At 42.5% G+C, this 13,404-nt stretch overlaps 1 protein-coding gene across 2 annotated transcripts in view; it reads left to right on the top strand.

Annotated features, from left to right (window-relative positions):
- The first annotated feature begins 739 nt into the window (after window positions 1-739).
- The window catches only part of LOC311508600 (endonuclease V-like), a 61,097-nt gene continuing 48,432 nt past the window's right edge, over window positions 740-13,404 (top strand). For both annotated transcript variants that reach the window (XM_084573433.1, XM_084573432.1), the window contains exons 1-5: window positions 740-927; window positions 4,439-4,610; window positions 7,007-7,141; window positions 9,118-9,157; window positions 9,677-9,789. In XM_084573433.1, coding sequence (XP_084429559.1) covers window positions 884-927; window positions 4,439-4,610; window positions 7,007-7,141; window positions 9,118-9,157; window positions 9,677-9,789 — 504 coding nt within the window. In that variant the 5' untranslated portion in view covers window positions 740-883. The remainder of the gene's footprint in view (window positions 928-4,438; window positions 4,611-7,006; window positions 7,142-9,117; window positions 9,158-9,676; window positions 9,790-13,404) is intronic.

Genomic DNA, 13,404 nt, shown 5'->3' with positions numbered 1-13,404 from the left:
AGTAGAATGAAATTTGGCAAAAAATATATATATACAGAAAACAGTGACAACTAAGACAGGGAAAAAGTTACCAAAAAAAAAAACACAAATACAAAATTTTGAAAAATATATACAAAATATATACAAAAAATAACAATACTCATAATATAGAGAGAAAGAACTAGAAATATAAAGACATTCTGTATATACAGTGTGGTGGTGGAATAAACTTTACAAATAAATAGTTGCTTAAAAAGAAAAAACTGAGTTGATGAGGTAGTGGTTTGTGCAAAAAAAGCAGATTAATTTGTGCAAAAGTACAGTTTTTATTGACTCAGGCTGGTGTTGTACAGCCTGATGGCAGCTGGAATGAATATATAAAAATATAGTAATATATGTATGTACAGTATATAATGCAATAACATGGATATGAAGATATGTGGTAATATAAATATATAGTTATAGTTTTTGAAGTCTCTGGACGTTAATGGATCAAAGGTGAGCATCAGGTCGTTACGTGAGAGTTTCAGGTGGACAACACCTACAGATGATCCAGTTTAAACACTAACTTCCCACCAGTCTTTCAGAACCGAAGATGCTACTTGGATGAAACACCTTCAAGAAACTCTACAAGTCCAGTTGATCTTGTTTCAGCTCGTTTTTTTTTTTTTTGGATGAGACAAACGTGTTGTTGTAGTTCACCTGATTGGCCGCTAGATGGCAGCATTTACAAGGAAGTGACACCCGTGACTCCGCCCTAACGGTGACGTTGATGTACACGGAAGTCCAGTCAACGGTTGCTACCTGGTTGGTTGCTACTCACGTTGATTCTGTCAAGTGATCCACCACAGTATTTAATAAAGTCTCTTTAATAAAGACAGTGTTACCATCGCCAGACTGACAGATGTCCGCTCGTCCTTCAGAAGATCTGGTCGAACAGTGGGAAAGGTCAGACCCATGAATACATACACTACACCACACACTTCATTATCTCCTGTCAGTAATGCTCATATATTCTAAGTTAATCTTAGTGTCATATCGGCTCGGTTTAACGTTCATAAGTATAAATTTGTCGTCAGAAAACCACGCTTTGTTCACTTTAATATTCAAATCAATTCAATTCAATTCAATTCAATTCAAGCACTTTATTTATTTACAAGGGGAAATTTAAAAAAATACACATGACAGGCGACAAAACACAAAACAAACAACAACAGACAAAGGAGATTAAGGTGCAAATGATTAAAGCTTCAGATCGATGTTTGAGCAAGGAGGGGTCAGAGTTCAGGAGCTGGACCGCTGTGGGGACAAAAGTGTCAATCCACCTTTGGGTCCTGCAGGGTGGACAGTTCAGCCTACGACCTGATGGAAGCCACTCAAACACAGGATGTAATAGTATGTGTGAGGGGTCTGGTAGGATCCTGTGAACGGTTCTGGTTGTTTTCAGAACTCTTAACGGGATGTCCCATGATTTTAGCACAGACTTTGGTGATGTGATGTAGCCGTGGCCGGTTTTGCCGGCTAAAGAGACAGACAAAAGAGAAATTGACCACACTTTCAATAAAAGAATGATAAAATGTCATAAGAATATGTGGGCTCACTTCAAAGGATCTCGGCTTCCTGAGCAGATAAGCCTCTGATGACATTTTCTAAGGATCTCCTCTATGTTGGGGGAGAACCTCAGAGAGCTATCGAAAATGGTTCCCAGATACCTGTATTCTTCCACAATCTCCACCGGCTGCCCTTGTATGGTGGTAATGACTGCCTCTGCCAACTGTCTCTGTTATGATCATGTTTGCATTGAGCAGGAGATGGGCATACTCACACCAGGTCATAAGATCCTGCAAAACAGTGCTGTGATGTAGTGTTGGGGCAGAGAGCAGGGAAAGAAGGGCAATTTGGCTGTGTAGACCTACAGTCATCGGTGTAAAGGATATAAAGCAGAGGTGATGAGACACAGCCCTGAGGAGAGCCGGTGTCTGACATAAGTGGGTTATTCATTTCTCAGTGAGGATATGTGGCTGCATGATGTTAAATGCAGAAGAGATGTCTGCAAACAGGAGCCTTGCGATGGCGTTTGGGGGTCTTGAGATGTTTATGCATGGCGTATAGCTCAAACTATAAATACAGCCTCTTAGAAGAAAAAAGCAGTTAAAACTAACTTTTTTTATTATTATTTTTTTGTGTATTGTGTGTTATAAGAGAAAAGCTTGGTAGTGCATCTCGTTTTAAATGTAAAAACAACAACCCGTCAATAAAGTTGGGACAAAAACAGAACAATTTCAATGCGGTTGAATCGGGTTGCAACTGAGGACATAGTCGCTCCCACCACTGATGAACTTATCTGAAGAAAGTCAACAACAGCAGCTAGAGTCCAGTGGAAACACAATAACTGTGCAAGTCAGGACACATGAGTGTAAACCAAGAGAGGAGTGATGGTTTATAAGCTTTGACTTTTTTATTTGTGTGTCACTAGTTACATTCCAGCTGTGGACGTTAACGGTCTCAGTTCTTTGGGCAGCGAAAATCATCTTTCAGTCCACTTGGGGAAATTAAATGGGAAATTTGTTGCGTTTGATCGATGTATAAAATAACTGGTAGCTGCAGCCCTTAAGAGGAAACACACATCATAATTCATGAAAGAATAAGTAATGTTGAAGCAGAGCACACATTTGCATTTTGTTATTATTACATAATATACACTGCCTAGCCAAAAAAAAAAGTCACCACCTGGATTTAACTAAGCAAATAGGTATGAGCCTCCTATTGGATAATTACTGCATGGGTGATTATCTTTCAGCTGGCAACAAGTTATTTAACCCCAACTGATGCAATGAGTAGCTTCTCATTTCTTAAACAACCATGTTGAAAGACACATCCCATGGTAGTGGAAAAGATGTTGAGAAGAGTTGAATCATTGGCATGCATCAAGCAGAGAAAACATCTAAGGAGATTGTAGAAACTACTAAAACTGGATTAAGAACTGTCCAACACATTATTAAAAACTAGAAGGATAGTGGAGAACCATCTTCTTTGAGGAAGAAATGTGATCGGAAAAAAAATCCTGATTGATTGTGATTAAACATTTGGTGAAATCAAATTGCAGAAAAACAACAGTAGAACTCAGGGCTATGTTTAATAATGAAAGTAAGAGCATTTCCATAAGTACGATGAGAAGGGAACTCAAAGAACTGGGACTGAACAGCTGTGTAGCCTTAAGAAAACCACTAATCAGTGAGACTAACCAGAAAAAAAGGCTTCAATCTGCTTGGGAGCATAAAGATTGGACTCTGGAGCAATAGAAGAAGGTCATGTGGTCTGATGAGTCCAGATTTACCCTGTTCCAGAGTAATGGGGGCATCAGGACAAGAAGAGAGGCAGATGAAGTGATGTACCCATCATGCCTAGTGTCTACTGTACAAGCCTGTGGGGGCAGTGCTATGATCTGGGGTTGCTGCAGTTGCTCAGGTCTAGGTTCAGCAACATTATGTGTCCAAGGAATGAGGTCAGCTGACTACCTGAATATACTGAATGACCAGGTTATTACATCAATGGATTATTTCTTCCCTGATGGGAGGGGCATATTCCAAGATGACAATGCCAGGATTCATGGGGCTCAGATCACAGAGTCCAGACCTTAACCCCATTGAGAATCTTTGGGATGTGCTGGAGAAGGCTTTGTGCAGTGGTCAGACAGATCTTGGTGAAAAATGAATGCAACACTGCATGGAAATAAATATTGTGACATTGCAGAAGCTTATCCAAACAATGCCACAGCGAATGCGTGCTGTAATCAAAGCTAAAGGCGGTCAAACCTTCTTTTGATGGTGACTTTTTTTTTGGCCAGGCAGTGTAATTTCTTTTGACCAACCAAACCCTCTACAACTTCTTAGAATTAACAAATAGTACACTCTTAATTCCAAGAAATGTAAAATGGTTGCACTTCTCAAACTTTGACCAATCAAGGACAAAATGCTCAAGTGTTATGTTTATTTGGCTCAAATAAAGAAAAATAAAAAGATTCATGCTAATGCGTGTTAGGTGCAGAGTCTTCCTCAGAGCTAAATAAACAAGTGAGATGTGAGTCCTTGATTTGGGAAAATTGAAAAGAAGATTTTGTTGCTGAAGTGCAGCCTTCCTTTTTGTAGAACTGTTTATTTCAATCATCGTTCTTACTGCAATTTCTATCTTGTGGCACATAATTCTGGTGAATTTCTGAACTGTAACGCCTGAAAACATTTAGTCAGATAATAAATTCCAAAATACACAATTAAAATCTGTGGAATAATGTGTTTCCCCACTGTGGGATACATTAAAGAGACATCAGCTCCTCCTTGGGTCATTACAGCCAACCGCAAACTTCTTTTACAGAGACTTGACAACAAACAAATCTGCAGCCGTTTCAGACCTCCTTTAAAAGTTCTCATGTGAGTGCGTGTCTGCTTGTGTGCCGATGCAGTGAGCAGGCCCGTCTCAGGCAGCAGGTGGTGGAGGAGGACACCGAGGACTGGCAGAAGAGCCCGGATTTCTCAGGCCTGGAGAGAGTCGGTGGGGTGGACCTGTCCTTTATCAAAGGGGATGACGTCAACGCCTGCGCCCAGCTCGTCGTGCTCAGCTACCCCGACCTGGAGGTGAGCTGGCCCAATCTTAGACAAACCAAAAAAATAAATAAATAAATAAATGTGAGCTTTGTCAACATCTAGTGGTGACAAGGAGGAACAGCAGCAGCAGCAGTATTTTGTTTAAAACTAATTCAACTCCACAGTGCTCAGATCATTAAAAAGCTTTTTATGAATATGTTTTAATAGCAGCCAGATATTATAGGGGCCTGCATCTGTAAAATAAAGCAGCTCTGCACAATGTTGGATAGTCCTGCAACAAATTCGGGCAATTTCTGTATCTGCAAATTATTCTGAACAAATACGTGTGTAATATCAGAAAGTGGTTATTTCTTATGATTTGTGTCAGCGTACAAAAATCCAAACTCTAAAGCGGCATTTAAATGTTTTATAACGACACCTCTGCAATGCAGGATTAAAAAAAAATGAGGCAATTTGTTCAAATAAATCAAAGCCCCATGATCAGACTATAAAAGGAGAGTAGAGGCGCACTGTTCAAGGCTGAGTCTTTTCTTTTTAAACCGGCTCTGGCTGAAGTGCCTCGCTCGCTGCTTCCCATTACATCACGCATTATAATTAATGGCATTTGTCACCGTGCGCTGTTTATACACGGACCCACCGAGGCTAATGAAATGTTGCTCAGAAACGCCGTCCGATAATGTGATTATGTTCCCTGCTTGCTCTCAGTTTGCTCCAGCGCTGCCACCTAAGGCCACGTGTGACACAAAACAATAATGAGAACACGATGAGCGCGCTTTTGTTCGGTTCTCAGCAAAACGGGAGCTTGATGCACTTTTCAAACTGCTTCTCAGCGTTCTAGGTAGGAAAACTTTCCCACATGACGAGCAGCGGTGTTTCATCACTGCTGTTTATGACACTGACATATGACCTGAGTGGTAGGTAGCATTTCTAAAAGCAAACAAAGGAGAAAAATCTCTGTGCTCAGCTGAAACCTTCATATAGTTTTAACCTCTCCTCTGAACCTTGATACAAAGGCCTTGGCTCATCCTCTTATTGTTTTTTTCTAAACCCTGACCTCCGACTAAAATGGACGTGTCAAAATAATCGAAACGTGTGTCGGGACAACACAATGCAATTCAGTAGTTCTACAAAACACAGCCTCCAAATTCAAAACACAGTTGAATCAACAGCTCTCTCAGTTATTTCAGACAAATAAACACCATAAACTTCATGAAGCTAATATTTAGTGCAGGAGTGTATGTGTTTACATGCCCAGAAACATCGTCCCAATAGAACCTATTGATGAATGGTTCTGCTGCTGTGGAGCGTCATATCTGCTGGAAATAGAGAAGGAGAAGAAGAAGAGTAAATTTGCCGGTAGAAACCCGAGTTTTCATGTTCTCCCTGTGTCTGCGTGGGTTTTCTCCAGCTGGCTTCCTCCCACCGTCCAAAGACATGCTCGTCAGGTTCATTGGTGATTCTTAATTTGGCGTGAATAAATGTTAATGGTTGTCTGTCTCTCTGTGTTAGCCCTGTGATAGACGGGCGACCTGTCCAGGGCTTACCCCGCCTCTCGCCCAGTGACAGCTGGGATAGAGGACGAGCTGTTACAGCTAATGACGGTAGAAAACTGCAGAGAGACCCAAACCACCTGATCTTTACGCTCATTAAATATATATTAAGGAAAATTTCTGTATAGGGAAGTGTAGAAGCAGCAGGAGAAGAACATTTCCCTCCTCTTCTCATCTTCTAAACTGACTGGTGACATTTGCAGGTTCAGCCTTGATGCTGCTCAGCCTGCACTTTATCCCTGCATGGTCTTAATCAGTGGATGTTGGTGCGGTGCAACATGAAGGTGTGCCTATGCGATATAGACTTTATGGACAACCCCTCCATGACCTGCACCATAGGGTTCCTGGAGAGTGGTTTTGAAGTTCCATCTCCATCTTGGCAGTGCCTGACTCCACCTGACTTCTCAGCTAATTCATTCAATTGCCAAAGAGCTGGAGCCACTTAAATGTTGCAATGCCCAAAAATATAAAATGAAAACCTTTCTTCATGCTTGTTGTTTTCTCGGCTTTGTAAAGCAGAGCTGTAGTGTCCGCCTCTTAATGGAGCAGGTGACTTGCACAGAACAAAGCGTCTGATGTTCAGAGTATGATCGCAGCCTTTAATCGACAGTAACAGATGTTTCATTTTGCAGCAGATGGAGGATGTTGGTGATTATTCTGTGCAGCTTGTGTGTGTCCGTGGACTCGCCTTTACATAAATACGTTTGACCAAAGTACCTGAACCCTGACAGTGTCACAGTCTGTAGACAGATGTACAGAATGTGTCCTGACCCAGTGCAGTGAGTGTGCGCTGTTTTTCAGGGTGAATCACGATGAATGGGAGTGTACAGCCGCTTGGCCATAATTTATATCAGAGTTTATGTTCTCTCCTGCCAGGTGCTGTACGAGGACAGTCAGATGGTGACACTGATGGCTCCCTACATAGCTGGCTTCCTGGCCTTCAGAGAAACTCCTTTCCTCTTGGAGGCGTTGGAGCGGCTGAAGAAGAACCAGCCCGCACTTATGCCACAGGTATTCCTCTGGACAAACTATAATACACTACATCAGCCATAACATTGTGACCACAATTTGTCCTTAAAGTTAATATTTCAGCAGCAGGGCAAATGGACAAGGGGAAGGATTTGAGAGATTTTGGCAAGGACCAGATTGTGATGTCTAGATGTTTGGGTCAAAACATCTCCAAATACTGCAGCTCTTATAGGGTGTTCCTGGTCTGCAGTGGTTGGTATCTAACAAAAGTGATCCAAGGAAGGAAGAGAGGCGAACCAGAGACAGGACAAGGGCACAAGGGGCTGAAGGCTGGTCTGTGTGGTCTGATCACAGACAGTATAAAGATGGAACGGAACAGCTCCTCAGAAGTGAAGCCAAAGCAAGTAGAGCTCCCCCTGGTGTCTGGCTGCAGTATAGGTCATAAGCTCCACCTCCTCCATGTTAATGGATGAGACTTGTTCCAAACTAAAACACTAAAATACACGTCACGTAATTTTTTTTTGCAAGGATAGTTTCTCTCATTTTTGCTAGTTAATATAATACTGATGAATGTTCTAGTGTAAAGTTTTGTTTTAGTTCGTTATTTGACGCTAAAGAAACGGGATGTGACATCATGATGGCTACCAGTTGCCATGCCAACCACTACGCATTGGCTCCGTTCTCGGATTTTAAATCCAGACTCTGGCTCCAAACTCGCAAGAAGGTGCCGCCTGGAAAATAGTATCAGTTTGACCGATGGGAGGAAGTGAGGACGTGTCGTACATATTTATATACAGTCTATGCGCCCGATCCAACGGACGAGCTGCTGTAGCTCAAACTGCTGAAAAAGTTAATGTTGGTTCTGATAGAAAGGTTTTAGCTGTAGAAGATGCCCATGCTGACCCTTGTCCAGTGATTAAAGCTCCTACAGGTGTTCAGTTACCTGGGAAACACATGGCAACAGGATGAGAAGAAGCCGGCAGAGGCAGTGTGATGTTTGGGTCCTTACATTCATGTGGATGTCATCATGTGTCAAAACATTGTTGCAGACCATGTCCACCCTTTCATGGAAACGGTATTCCCTAATGATTCAGGGGTGGTTTGAGGAAAACACAAGAACAAGTTCAAGATGTTGACTTATTCCCCAGATCTCAATTCAATCCAGCATCTGTGTTATATTTGTTCTTCTTTGTTCTGGACAAACAAGTTTGGTCCACGGGGTCCCCACCTCTTAACTTGTATGACTTAAAGGATCTGCTGCTAATGTCTTGGTGCCACACACCTTCAGAGGTCCAGTGGAGTCTAAGCCTCGACGGTTCATGAAGGCTTTGGCGTCTAAAGCAGCGACCTACACAATATTAGGCTTGTGGTTATAATGTTAAGGCTGATGTTAAATAACCTACTACTTATTAATGACATTTCCCATATCCACGAGAGCGAGGAGCGTGGTTTCGTCCTGCTTCATGTACCGACAGCTCTCTGACATTACTGAGCTTCGCTAAGAAGTGCAAACGTGGTGCGCGTTTAATGAACTTCAGCTTCGGTGACAGAGCTCCTCTGTTCTTCCTCTCTGGCTGTTTCTCAAAGTGTCGCCTCTAATTCATCCTCACCCACTCACTTCTGTTTGACGCAGCAGCAGCTCACATGCCTCCCCCGCCTCCTCCGCTCTTCCTCCCACTCTGTCTTCATGTGCACAGGTGTGCAGAAACACACACGCACACACTTGGATTTACTTCGGCTGACATTTAGCTCTGGACAGATGTAGTCTCTGCTCCCTTTATCTCCAACCTTTGAAGTGAGTTTTTTTAATTTTTTTCTGGGTATTTATGATTCATGACAGAAGTATGTCTGGAGTCACCTTTGGCACCGAGTGTTCGAATATCAGTCAGAGGATCTTAGTTCAGCTTTTTGAAGACTCTTGGCTGTCTCACACCGGCACATCTGACTTTTAAAACAGCTGGTGTCACAGACTATAGATAAACGAGTAAATACGTGTGTGTTGTGTTCCCTCTCAACAGGTGGTGTTTGTGGATGGAAATGGTCTCTTCCACTACAGAGGTGAGGTGATAAAATGTTTCTAACCCAACAAAGTTGACATCAAATGAAATGATTTAATAGATGAACGTTGGTGCCCACATGGATCGGGCCTGTAAACTCTTCACCTGATGTTTACCCCATGTGGAGCGAGCACGCTCAGAAAGAATGGATTTACTCCAACCACAGAGAAACCAAGTGTTGTACGTGGTTATTGGCAAAGCAGATTTTCCAATTGAACAGACTCTCCAAGGTTAACACCACCCCTATAAATCTGATTGAAAACTCAGCTTGAGTTCAATGAGAGACCAACAAAGCTGTATAACTGCATAAATTTGGCAAGATATTTGGGTTTTCACCAGGGGAACAACCCTGCAGAGTATCAAGTGTTCTCAAGGAAACCCGTTCAGCTCACAGTCTGTCTCTGTCGGACAAAGAAGCGTGTTATTTATTACGAGTTCAACCCAGCGGTTCTTGTTGAGCCTCTGCTCCGAGTTTACCTCAGCCTGCAAACTGAGATCGTCAATGTCTGGATCGTTGCAGAGTTCGGCCTGGCGTGTCATCTGGGAGTGCAGTCGGGGCTTCCTTGTGTGGGCGTGGCCAAGAACCTCCTCCGGGTGCAGGGCGTGTGCAAGAGCGACGAGCACCAATCACAAGTGAGAGCGTCACCTCTTTTATTAATTTGTCTTTGGCACCTAACCCAAAGCGACGTTTTATGAAGCTGAATGAACAAATCAATGTTTTTATTTGATGAGTCACAGATTTAATCGTTACAGTTATTGAGCTTCCTCTTTACAACAACAAAACTTGTACATTCAGTAGTGATTTATGGCCTGCGTGTCCTCAGCTCAATTGATTTTGTAAATCGGGTTATAAATGACTGAGAATCTGTCTGTTCATGATGAGTTTTAGACGCATCTGTTTCCCTTCCTGTGCTGCAGAGCCTTGTCACCCTGTGGTTTGGCTTACAGAACACATCGATGTAGAAAACATAATGAAAAGCTGCTCAATGTTTAGCCGTATTTCTTCCGCTTTCTATATACTGCACAGTTCTCCTAGAAAAGAGCTGCTGACCTTGACAGTAGATGAATTATTTCAGTTTTCAAAGTGTAATGACTTTTCTGGCGTTTATTGCTCGCCGAAGAAACAAAGGGACGAGGCAAAGGACAGATGTGGACAGTGAGTGTGCGGCCGTGCATGTTGATTCGTATCTGAGCCCAGGTCCGCCGTGTGTAGCTAATGCTAATGTGGCTGTTTGAATACAAATCAAGCTGGAACAAATACCGAGCGGTCATAGTATACCGGCGGGACAGCAGAATCTGGATTTCATTAACGTGCAAATGCTTTGCTCGCTTTGTTTTGGTCTGGAGCCTCACAAGTGACACGTTGTGGGATAAACAACTTAAAGTAAAAAATCTACTTGATGAACTGGCTAAAGACAAGATGACACACAGACATGTTTTCTTTTAATTTAATGTCATTTGCTTCTTGTTGCTGCCACTCGGAGCCTTTTTCTGGTAGTATTTTTTTTTATATATATAATTAACAAATATATATAGATGAACCAAGAACTGCTTCAAGATCTAAACCTTGAACGAACCAGTGGTGAAGTGTAACTATGGCCCTGTTCAGACATTGCAGTAACATCCATCCTAGGTGATATGATCACAAGTGGACAGTTAAAAATACAGGTGTTAAGCATAGACTGTATATAAATATGGACAATGCGTCCCCACTTCCTTGCATTGGCCAAATTGACGCTATTTTCCACAGGATACAAGCGGCTATGTGTCTGCGCAGTACGGTCTGAGAGTGGAACCATAGGGAGGTCTGAATGGGACATCTAGAGGTTTACAAGGACACTAAATGGAGCTGAACGCGTCTGTCCACATGGATGTCATTAAATTGCAAATGCTTGAGGATCTCTTCCTGATGTTTTTTCTCGTTGAACAAGCCTATTTTTGGTGTGAGTTCACAGTAATTGTGCCCGAACCAGAGCGCTCTAGTTAACTCAGTTAGCAGGCGAGACATTGTCCATTTCGGTATCGCAGTATAACTTGCTAATTCACTTCTCTGTGGTAGTGCATCCATCTCGCTCAATTAGCGCTAGTGGCTTTGGCGACAGAAAATATTATCCCGTCTCAGCTGAAGGGAGGAATCTGATCTTTGTTTACACAGATCAAGGACGGAGTCACACATGATACAATCTGTGTCCGAACACCAGCGCTGCCGTTACGCTCCCATGCTGCATTAGCTTCGGACCAGTCGCAGCGGCTGAAATTTTAGAACTCCATTCCCGTCCGTGTTGGTGTAATTGTTCCTCTCTGGGGATCCGTCTGATTTTGTCTACTGGCCTCACTTCAACAGCGTTTGAGCACTTTAGCTGCAAAGTAATCCACAAAACACAGTCCACAGGCATCAGGCTACCCCCAAATGTGCAGCTTGTGAAGGCTGCAGAACTTTCTCTCCATTGCACAATTTGAGGTGGAAGCATCAGATGCAAGTGAACAGCTCCATTAAGGGATTATGGGGAAAATATAAAACTTTCTTGGGTTATGTGGATGATCAGTATAGTACAGATACAACTGACTCTCTGTTTAGACAGCTTGTCCCGCATCCACAATGTGAGGCTATAGATACCCTGTGACATTTAGCAACCTGTGAGGATGCCCTCAAGTCAGGAAAAACACATAAAAAAATCAGGCTCCACACATAAATTGGAAAATTGGCACAATCCTTTAAATGAGATGGATGAAGAAAAGGGGTTTGTCTTGCTTTTTAGAGCACATAATGGACCAGGCGTCAAGATGGTGTTTCTTTACATACGGCCTCTTAACGGCCTGAGTGTCCCGAGTGTTGGAGACAAAAAGGAAAGGATGAGTCAGGGTCTTTCAGATCTTATACTTCCTCCCTCTCTTCTTCTTTAACCTTCACTTTATCGTTCGTCCCCTTCTGCTCACTTTTCTCCACTTTCATCTCTCTCTTTTTTTTTGTTTATCCCCTCCTTGTCTCTCTGTCTTCTCTCTCACTGATAGCCTGGCTTTAAGTCAAACTAGTGTGTTATTGATGACTTGCTCTGTGTTTCTGACTTCTGCTATTCTGGCTTCAGTCCTGCCCTCGCTTCATGGGAGCCAAACACACACACACACACACACCCACGCACACACAAACACACTCACTCAGATACACAATATTGGCCTCGACCCAGCCTGGATCGGAGGCCCCGTGCCGCCCCTCCTGTCTCCATGCTGGCTGCTTGCTGTAATCAGTCATAGTAGACTAGACACTCCATCCATCACGGAGGCTAAACTCCCTTCATCGCTCTGGCCCATAACCCACAACGCACCTGTCAACAGCGACCTACGTTACTGTCTGACTTTGCGCCGTGTCTTTGGCTGTGAGGGCAAAACTTTAGTTCCTGTAGAAATAAACAGAAAGGTCATATTGTTTGGAAAAAAGTCCTGATCAGAGATTATCCAGTCTCTGCCTCGGAAAACAAAATACTTGATATATTCAAAACTCTTCCAGTTTTGGCAGAAAGAAGACACAATCCAGTTTCTATGCTGTCTAGAGTCAAACCAGATCTTTCTTACCCTTTATCCATTATTCTTTTAATTGTGGCATCAAAGTCTACTTACTGTGCTGCAACAAAATATAAGCGAAAAATATCCATCAGTGTTTACAAGTGTTTACCTGTTTACGAGGAGCTAATATTTTCCTTTTGAACAGATTGTCAGAGGTTTACACCCACCCCTTTACATCAGTCTGAAAACTCCCTCTGATGTCTGAAGTCCATTCTGTTGTGGTTGAGGTGGTTACATGAGGCATTTTTATTCTGATATAATATTATCATAATTAGTTGGAAGCCTCTGTGGACGCTAAGGTTTCTCAGGCTCAGTGGAAGTACCCTCAGAGGACCGAGTCTGTGTAGTGTCCTGATTTAATTTGATCTCGTCTGTGATAAGAATAAAAAGGAATGACACGTCTTTCTTCTCTTTTTCCCAAGAAACACTGGATGTTCACGAAGGAATCTGAGCCGTGCCTCAAAAGAGATAATGCCTCTCAGTACACGATGTCTCACACATATTTAGAACGACTATATCTTGGTTCTCTGTCAGTGTATTCCTATTTTTGTTTTTGCACAGATCTGAGTGAATCTGTGTTTATTGATTCTTTACTGATCCAGACTTCTCGTTCATTTATTTTTCACTGAGCCTGCCGTCTTCATGATAGAACATTTTATTGAGGAAAAACTAGTTCCAAATAGGTCC

The sequence above is a fragment of the Chelon labrosus genome (genome assembly GCF_963514085.1).
Source record: "Chelon labrosus genome assembly, chromosome: 2".
NCBI lineage: Eukaryota > Metazoa > Chordata > Actinopteri > Mugiliformes > Mugilidae > Chelon > Chelon labrosus.
This window is presented reverse-complemented; position numbering and strand designations above follow the sequence as displayed.